This window comes from Leuciscus leuciscus, assembly GCF_965113295.1.
Source record: "Leuciscus leuciscus genome assembly, chromosome: 15".
NCBI lineage: Eukaryota > Metazoa > Chordata > Actinopteri > Cypriniformes > Leuciscidae > Leuciscus > Leuciscus leuciscus.
Window position 1 is genome coordinate 3,491,860 of NC_138739.1, and position 13,605 is coordinate 3,505,464.

A 13,605-nucleotide genomic window follows, 5' to 3' on the forward strand; every position below is an offset into this window, starting at 1 on the left:
CTTAAAAAGGTCTTAAATTTGACTTGCTGAAACCTGCAAGAACCCTGTTATTGTTATTATTGTGTTTTTTGGGGGTCTACATTCTATGTTTGTATTTGATTTTTATTTTCTTGAAGTCTACCAGGGGTGGGATGGGGTGGGTTCTAGATTTGTATAGTTGCTTTTTGCTTTGTATTTTTGTTTTTCTTGACTTTAAAAAAGAAAACTCTAACAGTTGTTAAAAAAAAGAAAAGTGAAGACAAGCTCAAATTGTTTTAGACCCTGTTTACACCAGTGTTTAGCACGTCCACTTGTGATCGATTTTATTTTTTTATTTTTTTTCACTGCATAGTTTTTCTTTTATTGATTTTCTGAGCACTTTTTTAAACTTTATTTTCAGGCCTGATGGATGAGAATGAAGAAGTGAATGAAGTGGAGAAACATCAAAGAAGATCTCAGAAATCTTTCACTTGCACTCAGTGTGGAAAGAGTTTCACATACAAACAGAAGCTCAAGGTTCACATGAGGATCCACACTGGAGAGAAACCGTTCACATGTGATCAGTGTGGGAAGAGTTTTAGACAACATGGACACCTTCAGGAACACATGAGGATCCACACTGGAGAGAAACCGTTCACATGTGATCAGTGTGGGAAGAGTTTTGGACGTCAAGGACACCTTCAGGAACACATGAGGATCCACACTGGAGAGAAACCGTTCACATGTGATCAGTGTGGAAAGAGTTTCACATACAAACAGAAGCTCAAGGTTCACATGAGGATCCACACTGGAGAGATACCGTTCACATGTGATCAGTGTGGAAAGAGTTTCACATACAAACAGAAGCTCAAGGTTCACATGAGGATCCACACTGGAGAGATACCGTTCACATGTGATCAGTGTGGAAAGAGTTTCACATACAAACAGAAGCTCAAGGTTCACATGAGGATCCACACTGGAGAGAAACCGTTCACATGTGATCAGTGTGGGAAGAGTTTTGCACATAAAGGACACCTTAAGAATCACATGATCAGCCACACTGGAGAGAAACTGCATGAATGTGATCAATGTGGCAAAACATTTTTGAGGGCTTCAAACCTGAAGAAACACCTGACAGTTCATTCACAGGAGAAACCACATTCATGTTCTTTGTGTGGAAAGAGTTTTGCACGTCTGTACAATTTAAAAGAACATCAGAAAATACACACTGGTGTAAGAAATCATATGTGCTTTGAGTGTGAGAAGACTTTTATTAGAGCTGCAGATTTGAAACAGCATCAGAGAATTCACACTGGAGAGAAACCTTACAAGTGTTCACACTGCGACAAGAGATTCAGTGAGTCAGGAACCCTGAAATCACACGAGAGGATCCACACTGGAGAGAAACCGTATCACTGCACTGCATGTGGGAAGAGCTTCACTCAATTATCTAATCTACGCAGTCATACAAAAACTCACATTAAGTAGCTTATCTTCAGTTCCAGCACTTTCAAGTGTGATGCCACCTCTCTTTCCTATTAGTTTGTCTTAACCAGAAAAAAAAAAAAGAAAAAAAGAAAAAAAATATACCCAAAGAGCAATATTGTATATGTAATTTTGCTTAATATAATCTATATGTTTTAAAAGTACGTGTTTTTATTTTTTATATTTTTTTATTTTTTTACTAACTGTTCTTGCTCAGGAAGCTGAAGAAGAGGCTGATTGAGATGCTTTATTATCTTGTTAGTCAATAAAGAGAGAAATCTGTCTTATTTGTTTCCAGTTTTACTTTCTTTTTGTATTTGCTGCACCAAATATTAAACTTTTATTGTCCATTTTTATTGTCTACTCTTTCTTGCATCAAGAATAAATAATTTCTTAATTTTAATGATATCTAAAGCCTGGAACACACCAAGCAAAAATTGGTCTTCATCTGCTTTTTTTCGGCCGATTCGACATGTTGAATCGGCGTGGGCCGTCGGTGAAAGAGGGAACTCTGATTAGCTGTTCATCTTAGTGAACGAGTCAGTGCACGAGAATAATAGCAAAACAGCGAGCAAAGTCAAAATGGTACAGATAGAAGACCGTTCTAATGTTACGTCATCTTACCTGAGTGTTCCTTAGTGAATATTTCAATATTAACACGAGAGGAATAAAGAAAGTGTTTAGCAGGATTGATATTCAAAACGGTAAGCATGCACGGCTTTGTTTACGGTTTGTGTATCTGCAGCGTCAGTTTCCCTTTTTGAATGACAAATATAGACGAATATATCTGCAGAAATAGACAGTTGTCTCATTTACACGCAGGCGCAGAACGCACACGCTAGCTGACAGTCGGCTGTAGTTCTCTCGGTGTGTTCAAGTGCAGCTTTTTTACCCTGAAGCGACAACACAGTCGGCTTTCATCAGCGCTAGTTCTTCGGCGTGGGCTTGGTGTGTTCCAGGCTTAAGAGTCAAATCCGACACCGTGGTAAAACGAGCACACTCAGGGCCTTAAGAGAAAAGCCAGAAAAAATGGAGACACCCCTCGCTGCAGACTGTAGCGCAGTGACGTCACGTATTAGTGATGTTACGTTCGTGCACGAAACGTTCTTTTTGAACGAATCTTTTAGGTGAACGAATCGTTCTCGTTCACGTAAATCCATTGACTCATATTTCTCGTTCACTGAAATCCGTCCCTCCACAGCAGCGCGGCGCTATTAGCAGCGCATGCGCAGCTCAGTGAACCGGGTAGCTCTGTGTTTTCAACCTGTCAAAGAATGACTAAACCTCGAGCCAATAGCCTTTGAGTGTGAGATGTGACAGAGCATGTGATTTGTTGAATGTAGTGAACGAATACGCCCTTCACTGACTGTGACCGAGTTGCTTTTGAGTCTGAACAAGAGAGAGAGAGATCTTCTCGTTCATGAACGAGTTGAACGAACTGGTACATGCCGTTCGTGAACGAAAAGAACCAGTTATTTGAACGATAATGATGGCAAACAGATAGAGCTAGGTTTGTGTAGTTAGCATATTTGCATCAAAGAAAGAAATGTACACTTTACCATTGTAATGAAAACAGTTTAATAACGCAAGCTGATGGTTAAACGTACAGTATGGAATTGTTCGCCACTAGGGGTCGCTAACCTATTTACAATAACAAAGGCGTAGTTTGATGACGCAACATTTGCTAAGAATTATGGATCTTGTCGTCAACGTCAAGCCGACCGATCTAATCTATGGATCTAATAATGTTTATGGATGACTGAATACATCGATGCTTTTATCATGACTGTGATATGAAGCAGTTCGGGATTGCTAAGAGACAGCTATCAGCTATCATATAAGGAATATGGACATTTCATTCTACCGAACTAACGTTACACGCGAGTGCAGAATTACTACTCACAGTCACAGGTCAGTTTATTAGACAAATTAAACTTGTGAGGTAACGCAGCGTTGTTTCACTTGGTCTAACATTACACTAGCACACTAAACTGCATTTGAATGTGTTGAAATGTATGTGTTAGTTTGTCTGTATGAGACTAGCAGTCAGCTAGATCAACATTAGAATAACATACAGATCATATTCTAACATTTCATCATGTTGAGCTATATAACATTGATTAGTTTTATGTAAATGTGCTCACCTGTTTAATAAAGTACATGTAGAAGCGGTCGAAGTCTCGGACGTGGAGCTCTCGTTTATATACTGTCTATGGGAGCTCTAGGCATCTCGAAAACACCGCGCTGATATTGATTCTCGTTTTAGTTCTCCTTTTGTATCCAAAGTCTGCTTGCCATGGTCCATAATGTTTGAACGAAACAACAACAGCGTGCAAATAGACATTGCGAACTACCGTCAGTCGCTTTGGTTACTATCAGAGGTCTCTGGTTCATAGCTCTGGTTGCCATGGCAGTACGAGCGGAAACGTACTCGGTTACTAACGTAACCTCGGTTCTCTCTAGAAGAGGGAACGAGTACTGCGTAAGATATCTTACGCTAGGGGAAAATCCTTTTTCCGCGAGATATTGAAGCCAAAAATTATCCTTAATTTTGTAATAATGCAAAACGCGTTGCGGCAGCATGCAGACATAGGCGAGGCAGCTCGCGCGCCTATTGGCTGCTCTGCGGCAACTGCAGCAGCCTATCGAGCGAGGCCTGGCGTGACGCCAGACCCAATCAGGGCACTTCGCGCCCGCTGCGTCACGTCCCGCCGAAATGGGCGTGGTCTAGGCCTATAAATACCGCTCGCAGGCAGCTATTATCTGGTTTTTCATAATCGAAGCAACCAGAGCGTGTGCATGCACGGCAAGATACGCAGTACTCGTTCCCTCTTCTAGAGAGAACCGAGGTTACGTTAGTAACCGAGTACGTTCTCTTACGAGAGGTCTCTCGTACTGCGTAAGATATCTTACGCTAGGGGACCCAATGCAAAACGCCGTGCATGCTGAGATCTGACACCAAAGACCCAAGGGCGAAAACCCGGGGTACATATAGTGCACAATCACTCAGGGAACTCACAGGGAGTCCGGGAAGAGGGAGGGGCGAAGCCGCACTCTTCCACATATGGCAGCGTCGCTGAGACGCGAATTTCATCATACAGACAGGGCGGGGTACGGCCTGAACTGATGGGGGAATGTGGGTCTTACACAGTTTGCCCAGGCACATCTCGTGCTGCTACTTTTCACTGTCGAACATTGAGCTGTGCTCAGTAGACGCAGCATTCTGAGCTGATAGCATCAGGTCAGATAATACTGGTAAACTTAGACCGACAGCAGCCTGGCCTGCAGGGCGGGAACCTCTAGGTTATAGAACCTTATAAATGTAGACGGGGAGGCCCAGCCTGCCGCCATACAAATATCTTGCAAGGCAATCCCACTTGACCAGGCCCACGAAGAGGCCATGCCTCTCGTGGAGTGCGCTCTGACACCCAACGGGCACTGCATGCCCTTGGAGGCGTATGCATCAACTATCCATCTGGATAGGCTCTGTTTCGACGCGGCTAGTCCCTTAGAACGTCCGCTAAATGAAACAAAGAGCTGCTCCGTCTGTCTGAAAACAGACGAGCGAGACACATAAGCTCGTAATGCCCTGACTGGGCAAAGGAGGCTCGCGTCTCTTTCCTCATCAGGGACCGGTAGGGCTGACAGGGAGATAACCTGCGCCCTAAACGGTGTGTTGAGGGATTTTGGAACATAACCGTGCTTAGGTTTGAGTATAACTTTTGAGTCATTAGGCCCAAACTCCATGCACGCCGCGCTCACAGAGAGCGCGTGTAGATCCCCTATGCGCTTCACTGAAGTGAGAGCCAGCAGAAACACAGTCTTGAAAGACAGGTGTTTCAAATCAATTGACTGTAAAGGCTCAAATGGCGCACCTTTCATGGCTTCCAGAACCGTAGAAAGGTCCCATACGGGGACTGAGGGAGGTCTGGGAGGATTCAGTCTCTTAGCCCCTCTAAGGAAGCGGATGACTAAATCGTTCCTTCCTATTGACTGACCAAGCGTTGTTCCTGAGAACGCTGCTATAGCCGCCACATAAACTTTGAGCGTGGAGGGGGCCCTGCCCTCATCCAACAGGTCTTGTAGGAAGGAAAGCACCTCCGTCACACCACAGTCTGTGGGTGACACACCACGGGCTGTGCACCAGCCCGAAAACACTGACCATTTCGAGGAGTAGAGCCGTCTCGTAGACGGAGCTCTAGCCTGCGTGATCGTGTTTAATACTCCTTTAGGGAGTCCAACATGTACCCGTTGATGGCCCAGACATGAAGGGACCATAGTTCCGGGTGAGGATGCCAGATCGAGCCGTGGGCCTGTGAGAGGAGGTCTCTCCTCACTGGTACTGGCCACGGGGCAGTACTTGCTAACTGCATCACGACTGGGAACCAAGGTTGGTTTTCCCAGAACGGTGCCACCAGCAATACTGAGCATCCTTCTTCCCTGATCCGCTCTATCACCTGAGGCAGGAGAGAGACGGGGGAAAAGCATAGAGCGGGCGGCGGGGCCACACATGGGCCAGCGCGTCCCTGCTCTTGGAGAAAAATTCCGGACAGAGAGCGTTTTCTTGAGACGCGAACAGGTCTACTTCCGCTCTGCCGAATTTCTTCCACAGCAGTTGGACTGTCTGTGGGTGTAGAGACCATTCGCCTGCCGGAACATTGTTCCTGGACAGTCTGTCTGGTCCTATATTCAGGAGCCCTGGCACGTGCGCTGCTCTGAGCGAGCGCAGGTTGCACTGAGCCCATACCAGGAGGCGTTCTGCCAGCCTGTACAGGTTCCTGGACCTGAGGCCGCCCTGGCGATTTATGTAGGACTCCACAGACATGTTGTCCGAACGGACCAAGACGTGGCGTCCTTTTATTTGGGGACAAAAACGCGTCAGCGCGTTGTCTACTGCCAGCATTTCGAGGCAGTTTATGTGCAGGAGCTTTTCCCGTTCCGACCACTGGCTGAAGAACGGTCTGCCCTCGAGCAGCGCTCCCCATCCCGAGGTGGACGCGTCCGTGGACACCACTTTCACCCTCGAGGAAGTCCCCAGGCTTACACCTGATTGGTACCAGTCGTTCGCTCTCCAAGGTTTCAGAGCTGTGACGCACTTCTGATTGACCCTGAGGCGAAGCGAACCGGATGCCCACGCTCTGCGTGGGACTCGCGCTTTCAGCCAAAACTGCAGCGGGCGTATGCGGAGCAGGCCCAGCTGGAGCACTGATGATGCTGAGGCCATGAGACCTAGCATCTTCTGAAATTTCTTGAGCGGGACAGACGCGCCGCAGCGAAACGATTTCGCTGTGCGTTGAATGTCTACCGCGCGCTGCGGTGATAGTCGCGCTATCATGGACAGCGAGTCCAATTCTGTGCCCAGGAAAGATATCTTCTGACTGGGTGACAGAGAGCTCTTCGCCCAATTGACACTGAGACCCAAATTCTCGAGGTGATCGAGTAAAATGGTCGTGTGTTCTATGAGCACTGAGCGAGATTGCGCTAGAATCAGCCAATCGTCCAAATAGTTCAGTACTCGCATGCCTCTCATTCTGAGGGGTGCGAGTGCCGCATCCATGCACTTCGTAAATGTACGGGGTGCCAGGGACAAACCGAACGGCAGGACTGTGTACTGATATGCCTGGCCCTCGAAGGCGAATCTCAAATATCGCCTGTGACATGACGCTATCTGTATTTGAAAATACGCGTCTTTGAGATCTATTGACACAAACCAATCTCCTTGGCGAATCTGCACAAGGATTTGTCTGGTCGTGAGCATCCTGAACTGTCGCTTCACAAGCACTTTGTTCAGTTGCCTTAGATCTAGTATGGGTCTGAGACCCCCGTCTTTTTTCGGTACCAGGAAGTATCTGCTGTATAGCCCTCCTTCGCTCTGAACTTGAGAGAGAGGCTCTATGGCCCCTTTGCTCAATAGTTTCGCCACTTCGGCTCGAAGTAAATGTGTTACTTCTGTTTTTACCGTGGTCTCGACGCGCGCCGCATAGCGGCGAGGGCGTCGGCGAAACTGTAGCGAATAGCCTCTTTTTATAATGTTCAGCACCCACTTTGAAACCCCGGGCAGCTTTGCCCATGCGTCTGCATGGATAGCTAGGGGTTGAATACGAAGCGCGCTCCGCTCGCTCAGCGATGGAGAAGCTTCGGCGTGCTGCAACACAAGCGTCGCGCTCGTGACATTTGAGACATGGGGCGCGCTGATAACAGCGGGCAGATTGCCCGCGCTCGACGACTCTGCGGTGGTCAACCGCGAGGGGGAGGGCTGGGCGGTTCCCGTGGGAACTGTCATGTCTATGTGTGGATGTGGGCGCGGGACAGCGGGCACATTTATCACACCGAAAGCATCGTTCGCTTGCGTGAAGCGAGTGCACGTTGGTTTCGTTTTTACAGAAACCGTGAGACATGCATAACGTGGTGTTAGTGGGCACTGGGTAGTGGGCACATTCACCATGTTTGAAGCGCAACCGATCTGAGTCGGTTTTATGTGCGCGAGCCCTGTGTGACAGGCTGTGCTTGTGTGTAGAGATGGGCAGTGGGCATTCTTACTACACATGAGACACCATCGGCCGTGGCCGGGACACCAGAAAATACACTCTTTTGGGGATTTATCTGGGTAGCCGTGAAAACGGCATTTGCGTGCAGTTAAGCGGGTGACAGAACCGGCTTGTTGGCTGCAGAAAACACTGGAACAGTCACATTTTCTGGAACTGGACGAGCAAATAGCTTTGGTGTGAGTCCGGCCGCAGCGGGACTTGAACACCGTCGTTTTCCTAAACGTGCTAGGACGACTTCGGGGCCTCGGGCTTCACCGTAATCCTAGGTCGCGGGCCACGCACGGCGGGGCGGCGACCGGATGAGCGGGAGCGCGGTCTCGCGCTTCGGGCCTGGCGGCGCTGCGAAGCGGAGGCAGTGGACGGTGGCTGTGAGCTCTGAGCAGACGGTGTCGCACGGCCTGCTGCAGAGCTGGAGCGCTTCGGGAGGAAGTGCTTCATAGCCTGTGACGCTTTCTGCACCTCTGCGAATCTCTCCGCAAAATCTTTGACGGAGGATCCAAAGAGGCCTGTGGCGGAAATCGGGGCGTCGAGGAACGCGGTGCGCTCGGACTCGGCCATTTCCGAGAGCGTCAGCCAAAGATGTCTCTCGGTCACAGTGAGAGAGGCCATATTCCATCCAATGGCCTGCGCTGCAGACTTAGTAGCACGGAGAGCGAGGTCCGTGGCACTTCTTAAGTCCGGCACGCAGATCGCGTCAGGTCCTTCCTCATCCAGCTTACGGAGGAGATCGGCCTGGAAGATCTGAAGCGTAGCCATGGTGTGCAGCGCTGACGCAGCTTGCCCGGCGGCGGAGAAAGCGCGGTGGAGCAGGCTCGACGTCGTGCGGCGAGCTTTAGAGGGTAGGGCCAACTTAGCGCGCCGTCCAGCAGAGGGCGGACATAAGTGGGCCGCTATCGCCTCTTCGACCGGCGGCAGCGAAAGGTATCCTTTGTTCTTGGCATCGTCAACTGCGGAGAATGCCAAAGAAACAGCAGGACGCACTCTAGCTGAATAGGGGGCGTTCCAGGACTTAGCGACTTCTTCGTGTAACTCAGGAAGAAAAGGCGCTGGTCTGGACACAGGCGAAGCGCGCTCCCCAGGCAGGAAAAATCCATCCAGCCGGTTGTGAGCGGGCTGCTCGGGCGAAGACCACTCGAGGCCGAGGCTCGCCGCGGCCTGTGCGAGTACTCGCATGAGCTCCGTCTCGATGGACGCTCTCTTGCCTGACGATGTGCGGGCAGGGGGCGCGGGATCCTCAGAGCCCGCCCAATCCTCACTGCCTGACGCCAGGATAGAGCAGGAATCATCCTCTCCCAGCAGGGCTTCCTCATCAGCGATGCCGACGGAAGCGGCGGCAGACGGCGGCCGCTGTCCGTCAGGAAGGCAGGCTGACGAAGCCGGGGAAGCAAGCGGGCGAACTGGCGAGCTTTGGCGGCTGGGGGAAGGTTCCGGGACCCGCTGGGCACGGCGCTTTTTACGGCGCGACACCGCAGCGGGCGGGGGAGCAGTCTCAGCGAAGAAGGCCAGGCGAGTCCTCAGAGTCGCCATAGTCATCAGCTCGCAGTGAGGGCAGCCGCCGTCAGCGAGCGCGAGAACTGCATGTTCCTCACCCAGGCAGGAAACGCAAACCACGTGGCGGTCCCCGTCGCTGAGTGTGGCTCTGCACGAGCCGCAGGAAGGCATCTTGAAAAAGACGCTAGCTCTTTTAGAATGTGTGTCGCAGCGGCGACACACACACACAAACAGAGTACAGAGTAATGGAAAGGATATGAGCGCCGGAAAGCGCAGCAGGAAGGCGGCGCAGCCAGCGACTTCAGTGACTCGTCCCGCTGAAGGTGCTCTCTCTCAGACGGCGCGGCTTCTTCTCCAGCTCCAGCGATGCGTGTGCTTCGCTTGAAGGATGAAAAATCAGATCATAGCTGCCTGCGAGCGGTATTTATAGGCCTAGACCACGCCCATTTCGGCGGGACGTGACGCAGCGGGCGCGAAGTGCCCTGATTGGGTCTGGCGTCACGCCAGGCCTCGCTCGATAGGCTGCTGCAGTTGCCGCAGAGCAGCCAATAGGCGCGCGAGCTGCCTCGCCTATGTCTGCATGCTGCCGCAACGCGATATCTTACGCGATAAGATATCTTACGCAGTACGAGAGACCTCTCGTAAGAGAAACAGGGACAACGCGGATATGACGCCATTGACGGCGACAAAACGGAAATAAAGAAACGGGACGTTTCTCGAATTAAATTACAAATTTCTCCTGGTTTGAAAGTTGTTGGAAACAGTCGGGATAATGTAAGTACACAACTAAAAAAAATATATAACATAGATATAGTGATTTTTGCTATTTTTAAAGCAAAAAAGTTACATATTGTGGCTTTAAATGTAACAAAGACAAATTAGCGTTGTCATTTTCTACTTGGTTTGAGCTACGTGGGTGTGGGGCACTTGACTGTTTACTTGATTTAAATTTACACTTCTCTTTACCTGCTTTTCTTATATTTTGTTTGTGTGTTTTAGACTTAGTTTTGTGGTATTTTGCACTTTGAACAATTTACTTGACTACTGTACAATACTGTAAGCACTGGTGTTTTGTGTTCGTTTTGTATTATCAAAAATGAATTCATTACGTTTTATTGATGTCATGCACTTCTCTAAAAACTAAAACAAACCAAAAAATATGACGGTTAGGTCTCATTTGCGTAATGTCAGCAAATAGCATTTCAGTTCGGGCTGTGAAGGGGCATGCAATTGGTTGGATCTACTGAACGAATACGCCCATCACTGACCGAGATCGCTCTGTTTTTAGTCTGAACGAGAGAGAGATCTCATTCGTGAACGAATTGAACAAACTGGTACATTTCGTTCGTGAATGAAATGAATGAGAGTAGCCTACTGGGTAGATCGGTCATTTAGCATGTGATTCAACCTCATTCAAAGCGCAGTTATAGGTGTGCACATACAATTGTTTATATATTCATATTTAACATACAGAACATAACTCAATGTTTTATATAATCCCAGATTTATGAATGTGTATGTCTGACCAAACTATTTAAAATGTTAATTATGCAAGAAAACATTGCTTTGGTCATCTGAACCTCTTATTTAGACTTATTTTATTAATTTAGTAAATAAGGCACACATTTTAACAAAGACAAATCAGGTTTTTTTTTTGTAACAGGTAAATACGTTCGTTAAAACAGCATAAAAGACACTCTTTTTCGCCACCTGCTGCAGTATTTACGTAATATGAAGAAATTGTGACTGAACGAATCAGTGAACGAGTCTGAACGAATAATTTTGGTGAACGAACTGAAAATGAACGAGTCTCTGGAAAGAATAAAAATTTCCACCACTATCACGTATTCACATCACGTATGTACGTCACGTATGTGTTACCACGCATGCGCAAAATCTGTTTATAATACACACGTGCGCACGCGCAGTTCATATAAATCACTTCCAGCGATGGATTAGATGGCAGTAAGTCAATAAGCATTATTGTTGCTTTTAGACATTGATGTAAGTTGCACTTTTTGCTCTTTGCACTTGGAAACAGAACCCACATTTTCTGCCATTGTAGTCATGTGAAAAAGTTATGGTATGAGGTGTCTGTTTATTAAGGAAAAGGTACTCTTTAATTTTGTTTTTTGGATATTCAAATAACAGTGTGATTAAGGAGGCTTTTGTATATACTTTATATATGTGTGTTTTCTTTGCTCCCCTGGCTCTAAAATGTATGTTGTATTGTTTTGTTGTTTAAAGCAATTTAAAAAATAAATAATTTATGCTGTTTTAACAATAATGTGCTTTTGTGTTAACGGCTTTTAATTGTAAGAGATGCCATAGAGCGCGTCATAAATGTTTTATATTTAAAAAAAAGTTATGACATGTTTTATGATAGGCCTATATGTTAGCATTCAAAATGACAGGGTTTCAGCGAATCTTAAAATATGTCAAAGTCTTAATTCGCCTTTAAACAAATTAAGGCTTGAAAGATGTCTTCAAATAGAGCAGAAAGCCTTAAATTAATGAAGTCATGTAGTTGATTGTTGCATGTATTGCAAAATAAATGTTGTTCCTCAGTATCAGATCGTACTGTAAAAGTTACACTCCTGTATGTATTGTATGTACTGTATTGTTTAGCTCAGAAAGTCAGCTGCTTATTGCAGTTCTATTCATAATCAATCAGATCCGACTGCAATAATGTACAGAAAAGATGACTTGTGTCCAACTATTGAATTCTTGTATGGTTTACCATTATTTCCCTTAATAATTATATTTATTTTTTACTGGTAGGCATACAGGTGACAGTGTCATCTCAAAGTGTGGGGGTAGGCACCACAACTACTAAAATGTCACAGGACACAATACATCCATTTACATCAACACCATTGAAAGCTTCAAGGCCTGTCAAAAGACCCCATGTTGAATTGGAGAATACAGAAATGATGAATATTTCCTCTGACAAGACTGATCCACAAGATTCTACATATGATCCTGCACGGTCTGTTACAGCCGAGACAGAATCATCACACGTTTTGTAAGTTATATTTCTCTAAAAATCAGCAATTAATACACAAAATGTGATTTTATATTCAGGTTGTCATTAACAAACACAATGTTTTTTCTTTTCTTTCAGTGACGCATCACTGCCATTCCACAAGGAAGCAAAGTACATAGTTTTTGAAAAATGTCTCCTTAGCCTGTTCGAGAGTTGTCCTGTTTGCACCAGGGCTTGCAATGTCTGCCCACGCAGAAGAGGGACCTTTTTAGCCATTGACCAACTGTGCCCTCACTGTGAGTTCTTCAGACAGTGGAGGAGTCAGCCTGTCATTGGGAGCACCCCTGTGGGCAACCTTCAGTTGTCTGCTGCCATCTATTTCAGTGGAGCTTCCTTTCTGAAGATGCAAAAGGTATTGTGTCATTTGTTACCCTCTAAATAAGCCAAAACTATACAGGACAACTCATTATTTCATAATTGTTTTTTAAAAAAGGTGTTCAAGGCGATGTACCTGAAAACGCATACATATGATGCTTTTAGAAGACATGCAAGGACATACCTTGAACCTGCTATCATATACAAGTGGAATGAGGAGCAAAATTTGCAACTGCAAAACCTGAGCCAGAACAATAATGTCATTCTTGGTGGTGACATGCGAGCAGACTCACCAGGTGCACATTTTTAATTCAGTTTTTCTTTATATGTATACAACTATGCATTGCACAAGTACTTGTAAATATTAAGATTACAATTTTTTTTGTCCTATAATTACCTCTGCATTATGTAAAAATGATCAATGAATTTATTTTTGTAATTGCAGGACATTGTGCGAAATATGGGAGCTATACTATGATGAACTTGCAGACCAACAACATAATAGACATACAGCTGGTGCAGGTACTTCAAATGCAGACTATGGATAACATACTATTGTTATGTATAACTACGTAAAACTTGTAAATATACCGTTTTTAAATGTCATGTGAGCAGTTGACACCTTTGCCCTAGAATGTGTTGAAATAATATTTTAATTTTGTCCCTGATATCTACATAGAGGGTATGTGGCTTAAAAAGCCATTTAAAATGTCCAGAAAAGGTTTTACAGGTCAATTTCCAACCCTATAAATTGGCCCTAGA

The 13,605-nt window shown here is 46.3% G+C and overlaps 2 protein-coding genes and 1 long non-coding RNA gene across 4 annotated transcripts in view; 1 reads left to right on the top strand and 2 right to left on the bottom strand.

The window, feature by feature from the left end:
• Nucleotides 1-365: 365 nt before the first annotated feature.
• The window catches only part of LOC309476255 (uncharacterized protein), a 38,268-nt gene continuing 25,028 nt past the window's right edge, over nucleotides 366-13,605 (bottom strand). Inside the window, exon 2 of the mRNA XM_082139527.1 lies at nucleotides 366-1,486. Coding sequence (XP_081995653.1) covers nucleotides 376-1,035 — 660 coding nt within the window. The 5' untranslated portion in view covers nucleotides 1,036-1,486 and the 3' untranslated portion in view covers nucleotides 366-375. The remainder of the gene's footprint in view (nucleotides 1,487-13,605) is intronic.
• LOC309475390 (uncharacterized protein) lies at nucleotides 2,656-6,524 on the bottom strand. Of its 2 annotated transcripts, XM_082138156.1 has the most exons (3): nucleotides 4,357-6,524; nucleotides 2,889-3,900; nucleotides 2,656-2,856 (listed from the first exon to the last, which is right to left on the bottom strand). In XM_082138156.1, the coding sequence occupies exon 1, from the start codon at nucleotides 5,953-5,955 to the stop codon at nucleotides 4,705-4,707; it is 1,251 nt and encodes a 416-aa protein (XP_081994282.1). In that variant the 5' UTR covers nucleotides 5,956-6,524; the 3' UTR covers nucleotides 2,656-2,856; nucleotides 2,889-3,900; nucleotides 4,357-4,704. The 2 variants fall into 2 exon arrangements, with proteins under 2 accessions (XP_081994282.1, XP_081994281.1); XM_082138155.1 differs by having other exon boundaries at nucleotides 2,656-3,900.
• Nucleotides 12,217-13,417, top strand: LOC309475936. The gene is made up of 4 exons (XR_014197896.1): nucleotides 12,217-12,507; nucleotides 12,607-12,880; nucleotides 12,962-13,139; nucleotides 13,289-13,417. It is a non-coding gene; the product is annotated as an uncharacterized lncRNA (long non-coding RNA).